This window comes from Leishmania major, chromosome 18 (genome assembly GCF_000002725.2).
Source record: "Leishmania major strain Friedlin complete genome, chromosome 18".
NCBI lineage: Eukaryota > Euglenozoa > Kinetoplastea > Trypanosomatida > Trypanosomatidae > Leishmania > Leishmania major.
The window spans coordinates 44,305-65,462 of NC_007259.2; the positions used below are offsets into that span (position 1 = coordinate 44,305).

The 21,158-nt window shown below is 54.4% G+C and overlaps 3 protein-coding genes across 3 annotated transcripts; all 3 read right to left on the reverse strand.

Moving 5' to 3' along the window:
* Positions 1-2,259: 2,259 nt before the first annotated feature.
* LMJF_18_0150 (putative serine/threonine protein phosphatase type 5) lies at positions 2,260-3,669 on the reverse strand (the record flags this gene model as incomplete). The annotated part of the gene is made up of 1 exon (XM_001682369.1): positions 2,260-3,669. The coding sequence occupies one exon, from the start codon at positions 3,667-3,669 to the stop codon at positions 2,260-2,262; it is 1,410 nt and encodes a 469-aa protein (XP_001682421.1).
* An 839-nt stretch (positions 3,670-4,508) lies between these two features.
* Positions 4,509-6,626, reverse strand: LMJF_18_0160 (conserved hypothetical protein; the record flags this gene model as incomplete). Its single annotated transcript, XM_001682370.1, has 1 exon — positions 4,509-6,626. One exon carries the CDS (start codon positions 6,624-6,626, stop codon positions 4,509-4,511), a length of 2,118 nt encoding a protein of 705 aa, XP_001682422.1.
* An 8,999-nt stretch (positions 6,627-15,625) lies between these two features.
* On the reverse strand, positions 15,626-16,669 carry LMJF_18_0170 (hypothetical protein; the record flags this gene model as incomplete). The annotated part of the gene is made up of 1 exon (XM_001682371.1): positions 15,626-16,669. One exon carries the CDS (start codon positions 16,667-16,669, stop codon positions 15,626-15,628), a length of 1,044 nt encoding a protein of 347 aa, XP_001682423.1.
* Between the last annotated feature and the right edge of the window lie 4,489 nt (positions 16,670-21,158).

Below are 21,158 nucleotides of genomic sequence, written 5' to 3' on the forward strand. Positions count from 1 at the left end.
GAGGTGAGCAAGCGGCGAAAAACAAAACATAACTGAAGAACCTGAGCTCGTGTCTCGCATGCTGTCGTGTGACGATGCCCAAACAAAGTGCACGAAAAACCGCACAAGCACAGAGATCCCCACACAACGAAGGCGCCTGCTCTGTCCTTCCTCCGCTCTAGCGCCTCTCGCTCCCGCCACCTGAACAGAACCACACGGCCAGGCAAAGCACACGGGAAAAAAAAACGACAACAAGGCGGGCCCGCGGATCATAAAAGAAATTACCGGCGAAAAAAAGAGAGCAAGCAATAAGAAGGCTGGGGGGAGAGTAACGATACACCAAAGGCCACGTAACGGTAATATGGGATCCTCTGCACGTGTTTGTGCCGAAAAAAGAAAAAAACTTCTCTTTTGGCTCCCCCTGCAGTACTGCTACAGTGACGGAGCAGGCGGCGCACGTAAGAAGAACGTGAAGAAGAAGGAAGAGGAGATGCTGACAATTTAAGAAAACGCTTGTTGTGGACAAGGACCGCGACACTCACCACCCTTTTCACAAAAACCCGTGAAAGGAGTACAGAGGCTTTTATATGAGCTGTGTGAGAAACAGAGAACCACGAAAGAGAAACAAAGAAACCCGAGGTTCAGAGCGCGTTAGAGATGCCTGCGTGCGTGCTCATGCATGTGCTTGTATTCGTATGCCACGTACGTGTTGGTGTGCGCTACGGCTATTCGCGACTATGGCCGTTGAATGTGGCTGCGCCCAAGGACTCGCATTCACCGCGCATACACTCAGTAACAAAGCTGCACAACAAGTCGCTTGGTAGTGCAAAGTGATGAAGGAGAGAGAGATAATGAGTTGGGGAAGAAGGGAGACGGCAAAACAACAAAAACAAAGCGAAAAGTAAAAGTGAAAAATGTGCGTCACATACGAAACGAAGTGTAGCGATCGGCCAATACATGCCATGAACGTGCCCACTCGTTTCCGATCAGCGCCAGAGAGAGAGGGAGAGAAGGGGGCAAGCGGAGAGAGGAAGGCAATTCACAATGCAGAGGAAGGGAACACGCATACCCGGACAGCCGCTCGAGTGAGACTCACTCGCCACAGATGTCTCCATCGGCCATCCTTCCGTGTCTTTCAGACGCCCCTGGGGTGCAAGCCCAAGGAGTACGGAGCGCGCATATATACAGGGAGGCAACAGCAAGTGCAAAATGTGCGAAGGGTGCACGCAGGGAAAAGGAACTCCGATGACGTTGTTTTCGTTTCTGCGCGTGCTTCTTTTTGTGGTTGCGTGTGGATGTCTGGAGGGAGGGGGGCTTTGATGGTTCTTGGCCTGTGGTGGTTGCGCTGAGAAGGACCTGGATCGTCTTTCACAGTTTAATATTGCACAACAGCAAAACAAAAAGAGAGAGCGTTGCACATGACGCGCATTACACATTAGCAAACACGAGAGAGAGAGAGAGAGAGGAGGCAAGCACAGCGGGGACAAGGGGCTGATAGCTCGCCTCCACACACCGTTATGACGATCAGAACATCTATGGCCACACGACACAACACACCACGAGCAAGAGAAACAATAGGAAGATAAAAGATGCTATGCCAAGAGAGCACGTGGAGCGCAACCAGAAAGGGTACGAGCTCAAGAACGAGAAACCGGCACCGATCGGTGAGTAGAGTGCACGGTGCGCTCACACTTCTAGAGAATAGCGGGTGTACGCATGACAACCCATCGAGCACCGCTGGAACAGATTAGGAAGAGCAGTTGCGCCAGAGAAACAGAGAGAGCGGCAGTTCTACGATCCAGAGTGGTCACCGCGATGGAGTCTCCGTCTTCCCTATGCACACATCTGCCTTCGTGCCCCGCTGGAACCGACTCCTCCCCGAGCCCTCCCTTCCCCCCCCACCACCACCACCTCACCCGCGTCGGCTGTGCGCCCAGCACACTCCCGCCTCTGTGCATCCCTCTGATGTGGTAACGGTCTGTGTCCTTCCCCTTGCTGGACGCGCCATCAACCCCGCAAGTGCCCACTGCGCAGATACGCCGAGTCCATCTCTCTCACAACATGCACGTACACAGCTATAGGCGTGTGCGCCGACACGCACACTCTGCGCGCCGCGGCAAAACGAGCACCAAGGAAAGGCAAGATAAATAGGCGCATGAGGGGTGCCCGCCCAGACCCCTACCGCCGCCGCCGCCAGTTCCATCATCCCGCATTCGGCAACACATGGCACAGCCCGCCTGGAAGAGGAGCACACAGGTGCTCCCCTTACCACCACAGGCGTTAAAATAGACCCGCGCCACACGCGTACTGCATTGGCCGCTTTCCAGGGTGGGCCACGTGCGTAAAGGTGGTGTATTTGGGCTTCATCGCACCGCCCGTGAAGCGAATGAAGGCGCCCTTGTTGCCCATCTGGTCGCAGTAATTCGGGGCACTGAACACGGTGATGCACTTGCCGTTGTGGTCCACCTCGTAGCCGTCCTCTTTCACCTCGTGTGAGCGCACGACGAGCTTCAAATTATTGTTCTTTAGGAAGTTCTCCGTGACGTCAGGGCCGAAAGATGGGCAGTCGACGCCGCGCTTGCTCGGCGTGCGACCCGGCATCGGCTGTGGGTCCGCCCAAAGACTCTCACAAATGAGGCCGTTCTCGGGGATGTCTCGGAACCGATTCGGCTTCTGCAGGTCGGCGATGGTGACGTCGTCGCGCGAGTAGAGACCGCCGTGGACGACAAACACCTCATCGTTGATGATGTGCCCCGTCGGGAGGGCATTGAAGACCTCTGAGAACAGATCAAACACCTCGGCCGAGTACTTGGCCCGCACCTCTCCCTCAAAACCGTAGACGCGGTTCATCGAGAGTCCCTCGTGGTTGCCGCGGGAGAGGAAGACGTGCTCTGGGTACAGCAGCTTGTACGCGAACAAGGTAAGCACGTTTTCCACCGAGTAGGATCCGCGATCGACAAAGTCGCCGTTAAAGAGGTAGCGGTTTGTCGGTGACGGCTTGCCATTCAGCTTGAAGATGTTGAGCAGGTCGTAGAACTGACCATGCGTGTCACCGCAAACGGTAATGTCCTCGCCGTCTGGCACTGTGACTGTGACGAAATTGGGGTACGACTTGAACAGCTTTAAGACCCCCAGCAGCATAAACACAACGTCGCGGCGGTCTATCTTTTTCTCAACGCGGAAGTGCTCCTGGATCGCCTCCACGAACTGCACCGTGATCGTGTCGTTCTCAATGCGTGGCCCATCGTACGACGCAGCGATGGTACCGAGCTTGATGGTAGTAGATACCGGCTCGCAGTCCTTGGACTTGATGGCGTTCTCGAAGCGAATGCGCTTGAGCTCCTTTTCGCACAGGTCATACTTCTGTCGGGCATCCTTCTCGGTCGGCACCAGCTTAAGGACGGCGGCGAACTCCTTCTGCGCATCCTTAAACTTGCCAAGCAGCAGGTGGGCAGACGCCTTGCGGTAGTACGCCTTCACAAAGCCAGGGTCGATCTCGACCGCCTCTTGTGCGTCTACAAGTGCCGCTCCAGGCAGCTCCAGCTTCAGGTAGGCAAAGGCGCGGTTGCACAGCAGCGTCGGCGTCTTGTGCGCCTCAATGGCCTGCGAGTACGACTCTACCGCGTGCTGAAACTTCTTTTCCTGGAAGTACGCGTTGCCCTCCTGCTTCAGGCGGTCGGACTCCTCCATCGTGACGCGGGGAAGGGGTGGAAGTGGACAGCGGGATCTGGTTCGACTGTGTCTCTGGACCGGCGCACTACTCGGGGTTCTACTAGGATATGCACGCGTTTATCTGTAGGCTTCTCTCCGCACGTGTGGGTGCCTGTGCGGGGGCGGGGGCCGTTTCGACAAACGAACGAGAGGGATGAGGGAAAAGAGAAGAGGATGAGCAAACAACGAAGGGCGGCGGCGCAGAAGCTGAAACGCCGACACACGAACACACGCGCAGTCATGGGCCTCAGGCGATGCCGAGCTGGGGACGACCTTAGCACTTGCAATCAAGGGATGGAGCATGAGGACGAAACGGGAAGTACGATGATTCCTAGCAGCTTCTTAAAACACAATACACATGGAGAAAACTCCCCGAAAACGGGAGCACGCGCTGCGCAGCAACCGCAAAAAACGATGGTCAAACGGACAATCGGAGTGGGCCGAGTCCGCTCACTGCAAGATAGCACGCGCAACAGCAAGAAACATACAGAAAGATAACCAGCAGGAGCACGAGACAGACGCGAGCCTATAATGCAAAACAGGCAAGCCACAAAGACACAGGTTAGGAAGAGCGAGGTCGACGAAGGCGAGCGTGACAAGACCCGCTCCACTCCTCTGCACGCGCTCCAGAAGTGCGTCGGTCGTCCAGACAGAGAGCCACGTGGGCAGTGGGGAAGGCAAGGGTTCAGGTAGGGAGGGAGGATATCGGCAACACCCGAGACGACGCCACAGAACTTTTAATCGATGACGCCCGACGACTTCACCATGAGAGACAGCGGGAGAGATGGTGCACGTAAGCAGGGGTGGCCAGTGCCGCACTACGCGGCGCCGTAACTGACGAGTGAGGCAGTCCCCGCCGTAGTCGGCGTGCTCTCCACGTAGTGCATCGGGGCCTCCTCGAAGCACGGGGCTAGGTTTGATATGTCGTCCACGTAGAAGCGATCAAGCTCGCCCTTGTCGAAGAGCTCCATCGAGCGCTTCATAATGCGAAATAGACGGTCAGGGAAGTGGTCTGTCAGCATTCTCGGCGACGCCAGCACCATCTGCACCTCCTTGAAGTCATGCACGACAGGAATGTACACCTCCTCGTAATGCTGGCAGCCCGGTAAGCACCAGGTGTTGGTGCACACCTCGACAACCTTGACGTAGTGTATCATCAGACTACAGTTGTACAGCTTCTGAGTCTCATACGTCGGCGTGAACGAGGTGATCTGCAGGAATTCACGGAGCGACGCGCTCTCCGCAGACCGCCTCTGCTGAAAGTTAGCCGAAGTGGATGGGTGGAACGACTTTGCAATCGTGCTGGTGCGGAGGACATTCATGAAAATCATGTTCTTGTTCATAGAAGAGGCGGCCAGGACGTCGAAGACGGCCTCACGGAAGGAGTCAAAGGTGTGTTGCGCCAGACGCGGAATCATATCGTAGCCCATGCACGCTGCCGCCACAAAGTCCTTCTGGTACTCCATCAGCGCCTTCGAAACGGTGCCGCCAGGCGGTGCATAGGCGAGACAGCGCAGGCGGTTCCGCAGCACCGTGTGATCAGACCAAAGGATCGCCGACAGAATGAGAGCTACCCCGGCACCGAGCGAGTGCCCCAGCACCACTACCTTTTTGCCAGCATAGCTGCCACGCAGGAGCTGCTGCAGAATACCGTGCTCGCAGAGGTTCTCGAGCACGTAGTAGGCACACCGCACCATGCCACCGTGTGCATAGTATTCGCTGATAGGCACGTCGGGAGGCGTGTCGCGCAGCGACAGTGTCACGGGCAGCGCGGCGAAGTCCGTGACACAGTCTTCAATTGACATGCTGCCACGAATTGCGATGACGACGGCGTCGCTGCTGCGGTCGTAGGCGACATAGTGCACCGGTTCGAAGACCCTGTTTTCCCAGCTCGTGAGCAGCACATCAGCCTCGGGGATGAGAGTCTCGTGCAGGAGCGCAGCCACGTCGCAGAAGCAGCCCTGACCAATGTGCCGGCCAGGGTGGTGCCGGCAGCACATGCACGGGTCAAAACAGCAGAGTCGCGCAAGGCCCGAGCCGAGGTGCTGGAACTCAAAGAGGAGCCATCCGTACGCCGCAATGAAGAACCGACTGTACTGCTGCAGCTCATGCGCCCAGGCGCGCTGTTCAGGTGTGAGGCGCTGCGCCGGTCTGGCCTGGCTCGACAGGCGCTCATGATACCCCTGCGGGTTGGGCCCGTAGTCGACCAGACGAGAAAGCAATCGGCGAGAGCGGCTCTGATAGCCGTGCAAGAGGAGGATGCCCGCGGCAATGTCGCTGGGCACGATGTCGTACCCACGAAACGCAATGGCGAAGACCTGTGCGAGGTGTATATAGGCGTCCTCCGCCTGGTTCCACTTCCCGAAGCGGCAGCAGCACATGCGGAACCGGTTCCACCACGCGTTGGCGTATTCGCTGTTGCTTTGGTACACGCGTCGTCCGCTGGGATCGAATGCGACGATGAGCAAGGCAATGTAGAGCACACAGTTGATGAAGTCAATCATGATGGCGCCACGCAGCATGTGCCGCGTCGACGCCCGGGTGCAGTAACTGGCCTCCCTTTCAATGATGGCGTGCTTGGCACCCAGGCAAGAAAGCAGAAAGACCCAGGCTATGCAGGCGGTGTTCATGTACAGCAGCATAGGCACCGCCTTCCGTTTGGAGATCTCAAAGACGCCACCGCGCAGACTGTAGACGGCGGTAAGCAAAAACGGAGCTGCACCGACAAGGTTCACGAAGAGAAGTCCCATCATGACACGCCCCCACGCGGCACTGGCGCCATCGCAGTCATCGAGGTAGTTGAGTCGAGCGGTGTTTACCCGGCATGCGACGAGGGCGGCGCTGCCAGCGAGCAGCATGGCGTGCACGACGCTTGAGAAGGCGAAGTCATCGGAGCCGACCCGCCACGCCCGGCCGAACCACACCAAGGACGGCATCGTTCACCTTGAATCAGCGACTCCCTCCTCTAATCGAGCACTCGGAGACGCTGAAGGCAGAAGCAGTTCTGCACGGAGAGAGAGCCGCTCGCAGGCGTGTAGAAAACACCAGGAAGCTGGTGCTGCGGCACGATCAACCGCAATCTCCTCTGTGTCGAGATTCAGCCATCGTCGCAGAGCAGGAAAACGAGGGAGAACAGAGCAGGGAGAGATGAGGAGACAGGCATAAGCACGCAGCCTTGTCAGGAAAGGGGAGTGGGTGCGGCAGGCGCCACACACGTCTTGGACATGTAAACAATCCACCGTGTGTGAAGACGGCCAGTGTGGGATGGAAAGGAAGCGGCCGACAGAGAGAAACTAGCAGATCCAGGTTCACTTTCTCACCGGAGCACATGCAGTTCTTCCGCAAGCAGCCAGGCGTCGCAGATCAGCAGTGCATCCGGCGGGTGCGCTTACTACGGTGGGGACAGCCTCGCTCGCTGCAGTTCATTTTCTCCTTAATACGGAAAGGGCGTAGGGCGGCAGATATGATATGCTTCTCGTTTCTTCAGTCAGGCCCATTGAGCATGCGTGAAGGACGAGTCGAAACAAGAAAAAGAACTTTCCGTTAAAAAGAGGGAGAGGAAGCCCCAAAGTAAAATTAGATGGAAGGCGGTGTCTGTGAGCAGCCGCGCAAGTGGGCGTGAGAGGCGCGAGAAGACGAGCACAGATGACGCAGCAAGCCGTGAAGCCAAGGGGACGATAAAAGAGGGTGCGGGGAGAAAAAGGGGGTGGTGTTGGTGCACCTCGCGTACAGCAGCCGGAAGACACTGCGGTAGGGAGGGCAGCGCAAGAGAAAGTGCAGCTGTGCGCGTGTGCGCTCGCTCGTGCGCAGGTCCCTTGCACACGCCCTGACATGGCTCCTCGATATAACCCGCCACAGTGCACGCTCTTTCATCTGCTTGCCACTCCATCGCGCATCCTCCCGCTGCGCCTCGCCCTCTCCCCTTCTCCGCAAACACGCACACACACACACACACATACACACACACGCACGCGACAAGAAAGGTAAACCTTAACTGCCTGTTCATTGTGCTGTCCCTCCTGCACTGACTGCTGCTACTTTGAGCTCTCTTCTCCCTCGTGCTCGTTTGCCCGCTGCGCTTCTGTGCTCATACGTCCCGCAAAAGAGGCGGTTGACGGCTCTCGCCCAGTCACCACTTCCCTCACTGTCGACGGTAGTTCAAGAAGCACTGCCCTCCCCTTCCCCACGCATGCACACACACACACACACACACACATATATATATATATACGTATATATACAGGTATACAGCAAGCACAGCACTCACACACGTACGCTCACATAAACGATGTCGTGTATATGCGGCAATGGAGTAGACAGAAAAGGAGAGGATCGGGATGGGATGGGGTGGGTAGTATTGGTGACTTGTGCTTGGCGCGCTGTCACAGAGCGATACGCAACCCATCTACTTCTCCGTTGAACCTTTTTCCCCTCTTTGGAGTGTGTGTGTGTGTGTGTGCCCTCTACTTTGGTTTTCAGCATGTTTTCTTCGTTGCTCTCAAACGGTGGATACGACATTGTGCGCGCGTACGTGCATGCAACCACGACACCACCGTGGCAGTGGAACACATTGCGGTGAGAAAAGAGGAGACAAAAATCAGCAATCTTACGTGTGTTCCAGTGTCTATGAGGGTCTGTCTGCGGATGCGCGCGCGCCTTCACCGCCGACGACGACAGCAAACCAAAGTCCGCTTCGGAAACACCAAAAGACAGAGAGAGGTAGACGAAAGAGAGGGCGACGCCCGGTTGAACAGTGCAAGAGGGCAACAAGAAAGAAAAAGAAGGAGTGGGGGGGAGCACACACATACAGAAATAACACAGAAGACAGTAACGACGGCATATCCGCCCACAGAAAGGTGGATGCACGCACGTGCACCTGTATCAAAGAAGTCATGAGAGACGGAAAATCGGTGGGGGAGAGTGAAGGAGAGAAAAGTAAACCCGAGATGAGCACATTCATTCAAAAGACCCCGCAACGCACACGCGCACACACACAGAGGGGGCATGGGAGAAGACAAGAGGCGAGATGGCACCGTGAGGGGGGCAAGTAACAAACTAAAAAAAAGAGCGGACAGTAAGCAATGCATGGAGACTAGAAAAACAAGGAAGAAACACTACAGCAAAAGGAAGAGAAAACAAGAGAGAGAGAGAGCACACCCAGCCCCGAACCATGCGAGAGACAAGTAAGCAGCGCACACACGCTCGCACAGAGAAAACACGAAAACAAGGATGAAGTACAGAGCGATATAGACGCAAGGTGGTAGAACACACAATAGGAAGCCATTGCGGTAATTGTTCAAGTGTGGTGGGGGCGCAATGGAATTTGGAGGCACTCAAGAGTGAGGGGAGTGCGACCACATGTGAAACGAAGAAGAGGAAAGAAAGTGTTCGTGCCAGCATGGGTGTCGAATTGAAAAAGCAAGGCGATCAGCAGCTCATGAAAAAGGGTAAGGCGGTAGATGGCCCACAGAGCACATATGCACAGGATTGTGATGCCTCCCTTTCGCCCTGAATTCCAAGAGGGGCAGAGGGGAAGGGGTTTCTACTGCTCGCCCTTTCCCTCGTCCCCACAATCCGGTTCGCGGTGCCACACGCCATCTGGTACTCTTGCACGAATAACAAAAAAGACGAGAGGTCAAGGTGCGAGAGAGAGAAAAGAAGGCGTGCGAGGCCGTCCAGGCGGATAGATTGATACCGAGTACCCTCCCTCCCCCCAAAAGTCAGCACAGGGATACATTCGCAACGATGTATTGTGGTGAGAGAGGGGATAAAACAAAAACAAAGGACCGAGCTGTAAGGAAGGCAGATGCTTATGGAGAGGCAATGAGTTCCCTCCCTCAAAATTTCCCACACCAGTGGACCTCCTGGTAACACCTTCTTTGTTGCCCTGGCCCCTGCCCCGCTGCCTGTGCGATGCACTGCCCAATAAAGGACGACAATGACGCGCAGAACAACCAAGTTCTGGCGTAGAAGGAACATCTCAACGAAACAACGAGAGCAGAGAACGAAGCGAGCGTGTAACGCGTTTAGGCCATAGCAAGCGGGAAAAAGAGGAGGTGATGCCGACCACGCGAGGGAGAGAGAGCGACACGCGAGCAGCCGTGAAGAAGAAGAGCGTGAGGCTGAGCCTCGTCTACCGCAAGTCGGTACCGCTCTTCAGTCTGGGTATCTTTTTGACCGTTACTGTCTCTAGCGACTGTTGTCATGCAAGAAGTGCAATCCCCGACCGAGTGTGCGATGCAAGGGTTCGAGATGGTCTGGAGAAGTGGGAGGGGGTCGTGCGGCAGCAGAGAAGAAATGCGGGTGGGCCAGAGAAAGCTGACGAGATCGGCACAACGTAAAAGAACGAAAGACGGTAGAAAACTAAAAAGCAAATGCGAGAGAGAAACAAAAGAAGCAGCAGCACAACAACAGAATTAAAAAATGATCCGGCACCAATAAAACGAAAGGAGGTCACCGGAGGGTACAAAATATGTGCGCAGCCTTCACAAGCACCTGCACACACACACACACACACAGAGAGAGAGAGAGACAGGCTAAAGGACCGGATAAACAGCAAACGAAAAAAAAAGAGATATGGACATGTATCGTGATGAGCATAAAGTGAAGTGGTTGAGAAAAATCAGCGATGCAGATAACGAACTCTCCCTCTTTCGGTATCGGCCACAATCTCTCTAGCAATCAGATGCGCATTTCGTTTTTTTTGTTGTTGGAGACATCTGCACCTCCTCTTCAGCCCCACCTGTGTACGCCCACCTTTCTGTCTCTCCTTTTCGGTGGGTGCGAGGGTGCCTCGGCGCGCACAGTGCTTTTCGATTTGCGTACAATTCTTCCCTGCCTACGGTGAGCACCTCGCTCATTAGTGAATTCGGCTGCACATGATGATTTGCAGGCTGGTCGCTGCAGTGCTTTCGGATAGGGTGTGCAAAATACAAGCTGGGTCAGCGAATGGGTGGCACCCACATCTCTGTGCGAGTGTACACATGTGTATATACATATACACATGGTTATTTGTATAGATCTGTGTGTGTGTGTGGGTGGGTGGGTGTGTCAACGGCGTACGCACGTGCGCCACAGTGTCCGTGAATACATAAATACATATATATGCATATATGTATGTGTGTGTGTGTGTGTGTGTTTGTGTCTTTCGGGGGGGAGGAGGTCAAATCAAACTCACGTGAGAGGGAAGGGGGAGGGACTCTCCATCCCTTTTTCTTTGGCATCAACGGACACCTTCACATGCAGCAGCACATGCACACATGCACACACGCACACGAGAAAAAAAAACGAATGGCAAACCAAACAAACCGAAGAGCCAACGCTAACGATGAAACGAACACAAAAGCACACAGGGTGAGACCCGTCACGCAAAGAAATAGGTGGAACGCCCGTCAAGCAAGCAAGAGAACAATATGCAAATCACACACTGAACCCCTACGCGTCCCCCGCCGCTCTGCGCCCTCGCCTCGCAGGGCCGCTTCTTTTCACCCACCTGAGAGTGCGTGGTGATTGAGCGAGGATGTGTGAAAAAGAACACGACAATAAATGAAAAAATAAATACAAGACATCGACGCGCAGAGCAACGCACGCACACGCACACGCATGAGGAAAGAGTGCGTGAGGGGCACCCAGGTTCGTGGCAGCTGGAGGAGAATGCGAATTGATCACAGACAACAACAGCTACGAAAAAAAGTACGACAGAGAGAATAAACGGTGCAAACCGCAAAACAACAAAAAAGACGCACCTCCCCGCAACCTCGACTATCGTACATCATTGCCATTTTCTTTCCCGTAGCCGTGTGGTGCCGTGCGGATCACGTCCGTCGGCTACTGCCTCCTCCACACAACATGGAAGTGAAGGTGTACTCTACGCTCTCTTTCCATTCGCATGGCAGACAAATTGGGCGATTATAATGTCAACAACAAAGGTGGGAGAGATTCAAAACACACACACACGAAAAAAAAAACGGACAACAGGGTGTGGGACACGAGGAGTCAGTGACGTGCTTGCGAGGAAGCATACCAAAGAAGAACGGTACAGGCGGAAAGAGAGCAGTACCCAGCGACACCTTTCAATGCGGTAATGTTACGCACAGTATCTCTTCGGTTCTCTGTCTTTCCTAGATACCGCCCTGCAGCGGGCTTAGTACGATTCACTACAGTAAAATCATCCTCTGCTGCCCACTCTGCGCTATCACCTCTCTGTCTCCCTCCCACGCGCGCGAGCGAGCTCTCCATGAGGTGCGCCGCCAATATGAAAAACCGATGAGGTACAAGCAAAACAAAAAAAAGAAGGAGCAAGCAACCGCAAGCGTGCACATGGAGTTCAAGCGCACGAGAAAAAGCTACTGGAGACGACATGCAGCAACCCACAATGCGGCATACAGTAGCGACCACCCATCCGCAGCTGAGAATCTCTCTCAACCCGAAGCCGGCGAAACAAAACCAAGAGGAAAAAAAAACGATGAAAACAAATGTACCCTGTCACAGTGCCCGACAGCGACAGAACCCAAAAAGAAGGAGGCATCCGTCATGCATCTACCCCTTCGCTCTGCACGCTCCCGCCACCAATCACGGTGACAGCCAAGCCAAATAATAGAGAGTACAGCAATAAATTATATGTGGAACATCACACACGCACACATACACGAAGCTATCCAGAGGAACACGATAGAACACCGCTCATCGGGACTTCATTAGAAAAACGTCGGAGGTGACAGTGAGAGAGAAGGACTGAAGTACGCGAGGGGATAGTGAACGGGAGACAAAACAACGGAGCTGAAAGAGGGCGATGGCTGATGTACAACAGCCGGTGTGCAATACACAGCACACAAATCTTCACTTTCCTGTCTTCTCGCCCCGTCCATTCTCTGCCACACAACATGGGTTAACCTCCACTCTACTCCCGCCCATCCAGGGCTCGCCACAGGTCCCCACCACACCGCGTGTGGTGCGAAGCAGCCGTAGAACAAACACGCATGGTGCACCGATGCGCCGGCTCGGCCATCGGAGAACACGGCCTGCAGCTCAAACTCCGCCAAAACACCCCGCGCGGCGCAGGTCGCCTCACCAGTGGGCCGTGTGAGGGCCAGGGGCGAGACAGTCGGTCGAGTCACGCGGGCACCCTGCCCATCACGTGGATGGCACAGGCCTGTTCGCAGTCGCAGGTCGCCCCGACGCCACGCCGTCCAGGACACGGCCGCCGGCGTCAGCAGGGATGCATCGCACTCGCCACCCCTCTACGTCGTTGGCGCCTGGCCCTGTCACCACCTCACGTGGCTCGGCATTTGGCAGGGATATAGGAGGGCTGCTGTGGCGTCCTCCACCCACACAGAGGGTGCGGGGTCGCTGGGCCCTGAGATGCCACGCGCGGAGGTGTGTGTGCCCCTCCTCTGTCATGAGTGAACACAAACGACAGGAATGGAGGGAATCAAAGGTGAGAACAAGCGAGGGGCGGGGAGGGACGGTGGCGGTAGAGGACGTCCGAAGAAGATAAGCGCGCACACACAGAAAAAAAAACGAATAGGGTGAGCAGAAGACGGAGGGACAGAGGACAGACCGAGGTGAAAGGAACAATGAGAAGAGAGGCACAAGAAGAGCAGTCGCTGACCACTGCGCGTTATTATGCGTATACGCGTGAGGGAGGGAGGGGGCGGGGTAGGGGCGAGAAGTGTGCGTGTGTGTGTGTGTGTGTGTGTGTGTGTGTGTGTGTGTGTGTGTGTGTGTGTGTGTGCGTCTCCCCGTACATCTTTTTTTTCCGTTGTGTGCAGTCGCTTCTTCCCGTCTGCTGGGCGGTGCTTAGGAGGGGTCAGGATGAGGTGCGCGGGGGCTACACCTAAAAGGGGAGGGGGCTCTCTTCGTGAGTCACAGAGGTGGCACAAGAGGCCAAAGATTCGAGGAGTTGAGAAGTGAGAACGAGAAGGTGAATACACTTCGAAGGACAAGGGCAAGAGGAAGGAGAGACGAATGGAGGCCGGGAGGACGGAAAAGCAAAAGAAGACGGCTGGCCGATGAAGGCACACGAAGACGCGCAGCAAAGAACGGAGGAGAGGAACAGTAGAGCCGCGACGAAAACTATGTGCAAGGTAACGGACAGAAGAAAAAAAGGTACAGGAGTTCGGCGTAGATGATGGTTGTAGTGGAAACGTGCGCAAAACGAGGTGGAAAACACGGCAGGTATGCCCAACCCAAACACAAACTACGCGGAGAGGAAGCCGCTAAATGTGTGCACGGCGAGCACGTACAACCCAAAAATATGGTTAGCCTTGCGTGGTGCTAAATATGAAAGAAGAAGGCTTGAAACATGCACACACACACACACACACACACCAGAGCACCTATACACACGACCGTCCCCCTGCCAATTCTTCACGGATGGCAGTCGCGTGCAAAAGGTCGCTCTCCTTTGGATGTTGTTTCCTGCAGCAGCTTGCACATTCGCCGCGCCGCCGTTGCCTCTCGCATCTCTTCCACGCCTGTGCACTTCACCGTGCGGGTTTCCACAGCCACAGACGCTATAGGTTTGTTGTTGTGTGCGTGCCCGCTGTGGAAGAACGGGGCGTAGTCTAACAAACTCGCGTCACAGCCCCCTCTTTCTTGCGCTCTCAACTGCCTCTGCAAAAAGGTCGTGATGAGGCGCGCAAAGGCAAAATAGGGGGACAGGGGGAGGCGGAAAAGAAATGCCTGCAGGAAGTGGGGAGGGTTTGCGGCCACTGGCGATATCGACGATGAGGGCCCATCTGTAGGTCATCGAGGACAAAGCCCAGGGAAGAAGGGCGTTCGGTACGACGGCACTGGCCACCGCTCCGGAGATACGACAACGAGCAAAACAAAATTGAAAACGCTCAAACAAGCAAACAGCGACGACCACAAACACATATGTAGATATATATATCTATATATATCTAGATATATATGGATACCACAGAAGACGTTGAAACACGTGTATAGATAAAGCAAAGGAGGGGCAGTGGCGGGGGAGGGGGGGGGCCGCGGTTGCCCCCAGGATGGAGAATGGAACAAGCAAAAGTGTAACTGTAGACGCGCAGCTCGCCCTTCGCAACGGTCCCTCGCCCACTCCGTCCATGAGGCTCAACTGCACAACAATCGTCACCCCTTCCCCCCCCCTCCGCCCACACACATACAGCGAAAGAAAGGCTCACGGGTCCACAGGCGCACAACGACCGCGCACAACCATACAAGGCCTCTCTTCTAGTGTGTCTCGGGGATTAGACTCATGGGGAGGGCCGCCCAGCGGCAAAGACGAATGGAAAGGCGAGAAAGCCCGCAGAAGGTGCTAAGGGCAGGCAGGCAGACAACATTCGCGCAAGCAAACGCGTAGATTGCACAGGGCTGCGGCGCGCTCCGATACACGAGTGCGGCCGTCTTCGGGTGGGTAAGTAGGCATGTGTGCGGGAGAGAGTGCGCATGTCCTGCGGTTTGTACAAGCGATTATGCCCATATGCGCTACGCCAACTTGAGCCGCAGCCATCCTCGCATGTTTAGTTCCTGTGCCTGTATGTTTGTGTGTGTGTGTGTGTGTGTGTGTGGCTGCACACTGATGCGGGTGTGCGGGGACGTACTTCGGCGCACTCGAGGGCGTCTGTTAAACGACAAAACAACAAACCTTTAGCAAACGAGAACAGACGGGTGAAAGCGGGGTCATGCGTGTAATTTAGGGACTGCAGAGAGTCCGGGTCACCTTGGCTAAGACCAGCAAGTACAAGGCAAACAAGCAAAGGCATCACCTACGTCTCCGAGCTCAGCGCCTCTTTGTCACACCTTCGAACGTCTCTCTCGACCTCTCCCACCTGACCTCGCGGTTTCGATCAACCCCTACAGAAAGAGGACGCCCACACCGAAGCACACAACGCCGGAGAGGGTCTCAGAGAGAGAAACGAAGGGCGATGAAGGAACTGAGGCACGCATGAATTCGTTACACATACGTCTTCTCACCCAACAGTGAGTACGGGTTGTGACAGAAGCGTGAGCTGTAGCTTACGTCACTGCTGCTGCGCGGCAGGGATGAGTCCGAGGAGTCGCAGCCGATCGGCCGGGGGACCGCCGCAGGGGAAGCACGCGAGGGCATCAGTGCCGCCACGTCCCACTGCAAGCCACCGCAGGAGCGACTTGGCGTGTTGGCTACGGATTCCTCGGAGGAGGAGATAAAATGGGGCACCTGCGATGGGCTAAACGACTCCAGCGACATCTTTCGCGCCGCATTCATCATGTCTGCAGCATTGAGCGGAGCGACAGCCATGCGAGAGGAGCGCGCACAAGCGGTTGTCGGGCTGTTGGTGACAAATTCAGTGGAGATGCTGTGGGAACGAGAAGCGTTCATTCGGTGCCTCTTTGACTTGACCGCGTCGTTGATCAGCTTCCCCATCAGCGGGATGCCACGGCACTGGTGAAAGGCACAGGTGTTGTGCACCGCAAGCAGCGCGGCCTCTGCAGCGCCTTGCTCGGCAAAGGTGATGAAGACAATGCGGCGGCGCTCCGTCGCATCGATCAGCGGGGCTGTGTCATTGTGTATCGTCACCTTCTTCACAGAGCCGTAGGGACTCACAAGACGGACGAGGTCCTCCTCCGCAACCTCCAGCGGCACGTTGCGCAGGAACAGCTTGTTCATCTTCAGCCGCTCCTGCCCAGCTGGCGTGTCGTCGTGCTGCTGCTTCGCCCACTGCACAGACACCGTCTTGCCGAGCAGCGGCATGCCGTGGGCGTCACGCATCGCGCGCAGCGCCTCCTCGTGCTCCTCGTAGCGCACAAACGCGGTTCCAAGGCTTTGGCCATTGTAGATGTCCCGCATCACCATCGACGAGGTGATTTTACCGAAGGCGGAGAAGATCTCGCGCAGACGGTTGTCGTCCACCTCGCGCGGCAGATAGCGGACAAAGAGGTTCGTGCTGCTGGGCGTGTAGAACTGCATCTGCGTAGGGCAGCGGGACGAGCGCATGACAATGATGGGGCTGTTCTGCATGGTGGGCGGTCCGGTTTTGCGAATGAAGATGTACCTTGTGCGCAAGAAGGGCAGATCAAGCGGAGAAGAGAAACGAGTGAATACCCAAGCAGAGCCAGAGATCTCAGTAACAAGGAATAGAAAGAAAAAGCAGGAAGTTACTCGAAATCACTGTTGAGTAGCTTAAAGAGGAGTCGGTGAGGCACAAGTACGCAGACGTGCGCCAGCACACGCGCAGGAAGGAAGACGCGTCGAAAGAAAAATGGAGGGGAATAAGCAACACAACAAAATCCCAGGGCAAATAAAGTGTCGGAAACCTCCCCCCCCCCCAAAAAAAAAAAAGGAAAGCGAAGAGACGCCCAAGAGGAAGCGTGAAAGATAGGACAAGAATGAGAGAGGGATAAAACTGCAGACGTTGTACTCAACAGCAATGCTTGCACAAATACCGAAACGACTCACAGGCACGAAGGAAATACCGAAGAAAAAGAAAAAATGGGGAGACACTCGAAATAGTGAGTGCCACGAAAAGAAAAAAGTTGTTAAGCCCCCCGTGCGAGATACGGGAGAAAAAAAAAGCAGAATTGAAGTGTAGAAAAATGTGACAGCAGGTTAGAATAACGCACTCACACGCAGATACAGACACAGACAGACAAAGAGGGAGAGAGAGGGGGGAAAACTATATAGCGAGAGAAACAAGCGAATAAGAGCGCAAGAGCAGAGCAAACGAACTTATCAACAAGATACAGCGGACCACACGTCAGGTAGAGAGTGAGAGGTGATATCTGTCAAGACCACTCAAGAAACCAAGTAGCAAGAAAGAAGGTAGAGGTGATGAGAAAAAAGAATATGCGTATATATATATATATGTATATATAGATATATCAGCGCCCGATAGAGAGGGAATACACAGACACGGGACGAAAAAAAAGAAAATAAACACGACGCGGAGACTACCAGATACGAATGAATGATAATGGTGTGTAATGCCACAAAACCGCAGTAGCCAAAGGAAAGGGGGGGGAAACTGGGGCAATAAAATAGGAAGATAACGTCGGCAGAACCAATACAAAAAAAAAAGAAAAATGCGACAGCACAGAAAACCAACAGCTTTTTTTTTTTGGTGGGGGTGGGTGTAGGGGGTGGGTAGGGGGTGAGGGAGGAAGCGAGGAGGCGAGGGGTGAAAAGGGGAGTGGAGAGAGGGAAGGGGGGAGGGGGGAAGGAATGAAAGAGAAGGGCGATGTGTACTTGTTTTCGGTTTTGGGTTATCGGCGTTTTTTTGTTTCCCTTGTGCGTCTGTTTTCTTTTTTTTTCTTTTGCTTCGTAAACGAAGAAAAACGACAGGCAGAGAGGGGGAGAAAGAGAGAGAGAGAGAGAGAGAGAGAGAGAAGGGAAGATACAAAATATGTGAAGGAGGGGAGGCGAAGGATGAATGATTTCGGGTATACGTGTTGACGACAAACAAAAAAGAGGGCGCCAGAACGCACAGAGACACGGAGGCAAAACCAAACGAAAGAAACGAAGATGTGACGAAGGTCGAAGCGAGAAAAAGAGAACGGGCCCTCCCCACAGAAGAACGTGCACGGGGGAGGTGAAGGGAGGCAGAGGAGGAAAACAGAAAAGAGCTGAAGAAAATGTACAAGCAATAACAAAAAGAAACGAAAATCGCCAAAGTGAAAGAGACGGAAAAAAAAAAAACTAAACTTTAAGAAACACCGGAGAAGGGGCGATGTGTAACCGATGTCGATCGGGGAGATCAAGGAAGTGCGGGTCGGAAGGGCGGAGATAGAGAGAGAAAGGAGGGACAGGGGGGACGAGGGCAGGGGAGAGACAGAAAACAAGGAAAAACCGAAAACAAAATGAGAAGAGTCTGAAAGCAGGTTTAAAAAAAAAAAACGAAAAAAAAAAAAACGCTGTTTGGAAAAGAGCGAGAGAGTGAGGAGAGAAAAACGCACAAATAATAACACGTGTTACCGGAGAAGCCGCGAGAGAGAGAGAACAGAGGTTATCGATCGTCAGTTCGATGTCTTTTTGCTGTTCGTCCTCCCTTCTCTGTTATGAGGAGTTGAACTCGTTGTGCTCCTTCTCACCGTTTGAGACGGTCGTGTCTGTTTCCTCCTGAGTTTGTCTTCTTCGTCAGATCTTTTCTTGTTGTTGGGCTAGTTCGTCTCTCCTCCTGCGTCCGTTGACTTATTTCCCGCTCGTTCACTGCTCGATTCCTCGTGTTTTCCGTTATTCGCTCTGCTCAGCCGACGTTGCCTCGTCTGATGTCGTCGTCGCCCCTATTTAAACCTTGGCTGCCAATGGCTCTCTGCTATGCGTCCTTGTGAACGTCGAAGGGGCGGAGGATCGAGGAGGCACACAAGATAGCAACTGTGGGCCGACGAAGCAAGTTGTGGACTGTTGTGTGGCACTGAAACACAATGAGACACGACGACGACTGGGCAGAGCCAGTGAGGAGAAGGAAAGTCGAGAGCTGGGAGAGAGAATCAACGAAAGAGAAGCAAAAAAAAAAAGCATCAACGCACTCGATGACACCGAAACGGGGAAAGAAGCCGTGAGAGAGAGAGAGAGAAAGCTGAGAAGGGAAGCACTGAATGAAAGGAGGGAATAGGTGAAGGAGATAGAGAAGGGCCGAGCTGCTTGCAGATGATTTCTATTTGGCGGCGTAGACACATGGGAGATGACGAGTGGCGTGTCCGTACAAGTGAAAGCCGGCACACGCACCGAAGAATAGAGTGCGAGAGAGTTGAGCATGAACACACATGCAAGACGAGAGAAAAAGAAGGAGGCGGAGGTCAAGATGTCTGTCCGTATGTGTGAGCGAATAGAAAGAGATCTGACTGCAGATGGAGCGCATAGCTCGATGAGAGTCGGGTGCCTCACGCTCATGCCTGATTCGGTTTTCGCTTGCGCCCCTCGTCAAGAAGGGGAATAGGGCACACGTGACCCTGTGGCGCAGCACAGACGTGCTATCGAGCCGATATACACGTACGCCGTTCGCGTGGATATAGATGCTAGGCAAGCCACAGGCGGCGTGAACAGTGCTGTTGCCCAAAACGGTATCCTTGCAAAAGTGCGTTCTCCGCGTGAGTTGTCAGCTTCGCATTTTCACGATTTAGTGCCGTGTTATTTCAACGCTCCTGGGCATCCAAACGAATATAAACGAAAAGAAGGTGGCGGGTACGCGCCCGCACGCGACATCAACCGTACTGCAAGGAAACAGACACGCGCACAAGTGCAGGGGCTCTACAAAAATGGCATGTCACTCGAGCCGCTGCTGCTGAAACTCTTTCTCTTCCGGCATGGAGAAGGTCGAGGCAGGGGGCGTGGTGAGAGGAAGGAAACCGAACACGTCGCTTCCTCGCTGCCGGTAAAGCAGCGCTCTCGTCTGCCCAAAGCTGTCGTCCGCATGCAACCCTCTACACTGATGCAGACACCGACACGGGTGCGTGAGACAGAAGAGCGCAGCGGAGATGTCAGGGTGGGGCACACACATGTCAAACAAAAGGCAGAAACTCCGCCACACCTTTTGGGAGAAAAAAAAGGTACGGAGACGGTAGAAGCTACGAACGAGGGGCCACCGAGAAGCTTCACGCTGCCGTGGCAACGCGTCGAACACACAGGGATCCACGCCGTGAGCATTGCCTCACATCCAGAACGCTCAGGCACCGTGAAGGAACAAGAAAAACAGAGGAAAAGGGGGAAACACATGGGGCAAAACAGCGTGGCAGCTGTGCATACCGAGGCTTGTCGCTCTCCGCATACATAGCGCGCAAGCAAGCACACACAAAACTGCTCGCGCAGCGCTGCATCTGCGTGCACGGAAACGTGCGTGCACGCATAACAGAGAACAACTCAGGGAACGGACAGGGAAAAAAAAACGTTAGACAAGCGCACAAACAAAAAAAGAGGGGGCAGAGAGGGGGGTGAGGGTGGGTACAAAATTTAGTGCCGTGCAAAGTGGGGAGGGAGAGGGCGAGAAACAGCAAACAGAGGCGCGCACACGCACAATCAAAAGAAACAACAACAGAGAAGGAGAGGAAGAGCAATACACAAAACAAAAAACTGGTAACGATGCAATAATGAAAAAAAAACACGCACGCGGATATGTATGTGACAAGTAGAGATGAAAGATAACAATAAGAGAAGACGGCAGTGCCCGTTTTCGTTTTTTTAATTCGTTAATGGTTCCGTTGAACCACGAGTAGGTCAAGAGAGAGACGCGTACAACACTAGTTCATCTGCCTCTGCTCTACTAGAGCTGTTCCACGGCACCGGATCAACCAACACTGTTTGGCTTCGGTCAGCCCACTGCAATTCCACTGCGCACCGCACACGCGGGGTCCGCGATTGCTCTCGGCATCGCCGCAACGTAGCAAAGGCGGAAAAGAAATGTTTCGTTAAAGGGTAGGTGCATCCTCATATTTGGCGAATCGCCCACACGGCGTTTAGTGAGCTGGTGCAATCGTGGTCATGATCGCACGTCTCTTCGGCACAGCGCTAGCCCGGG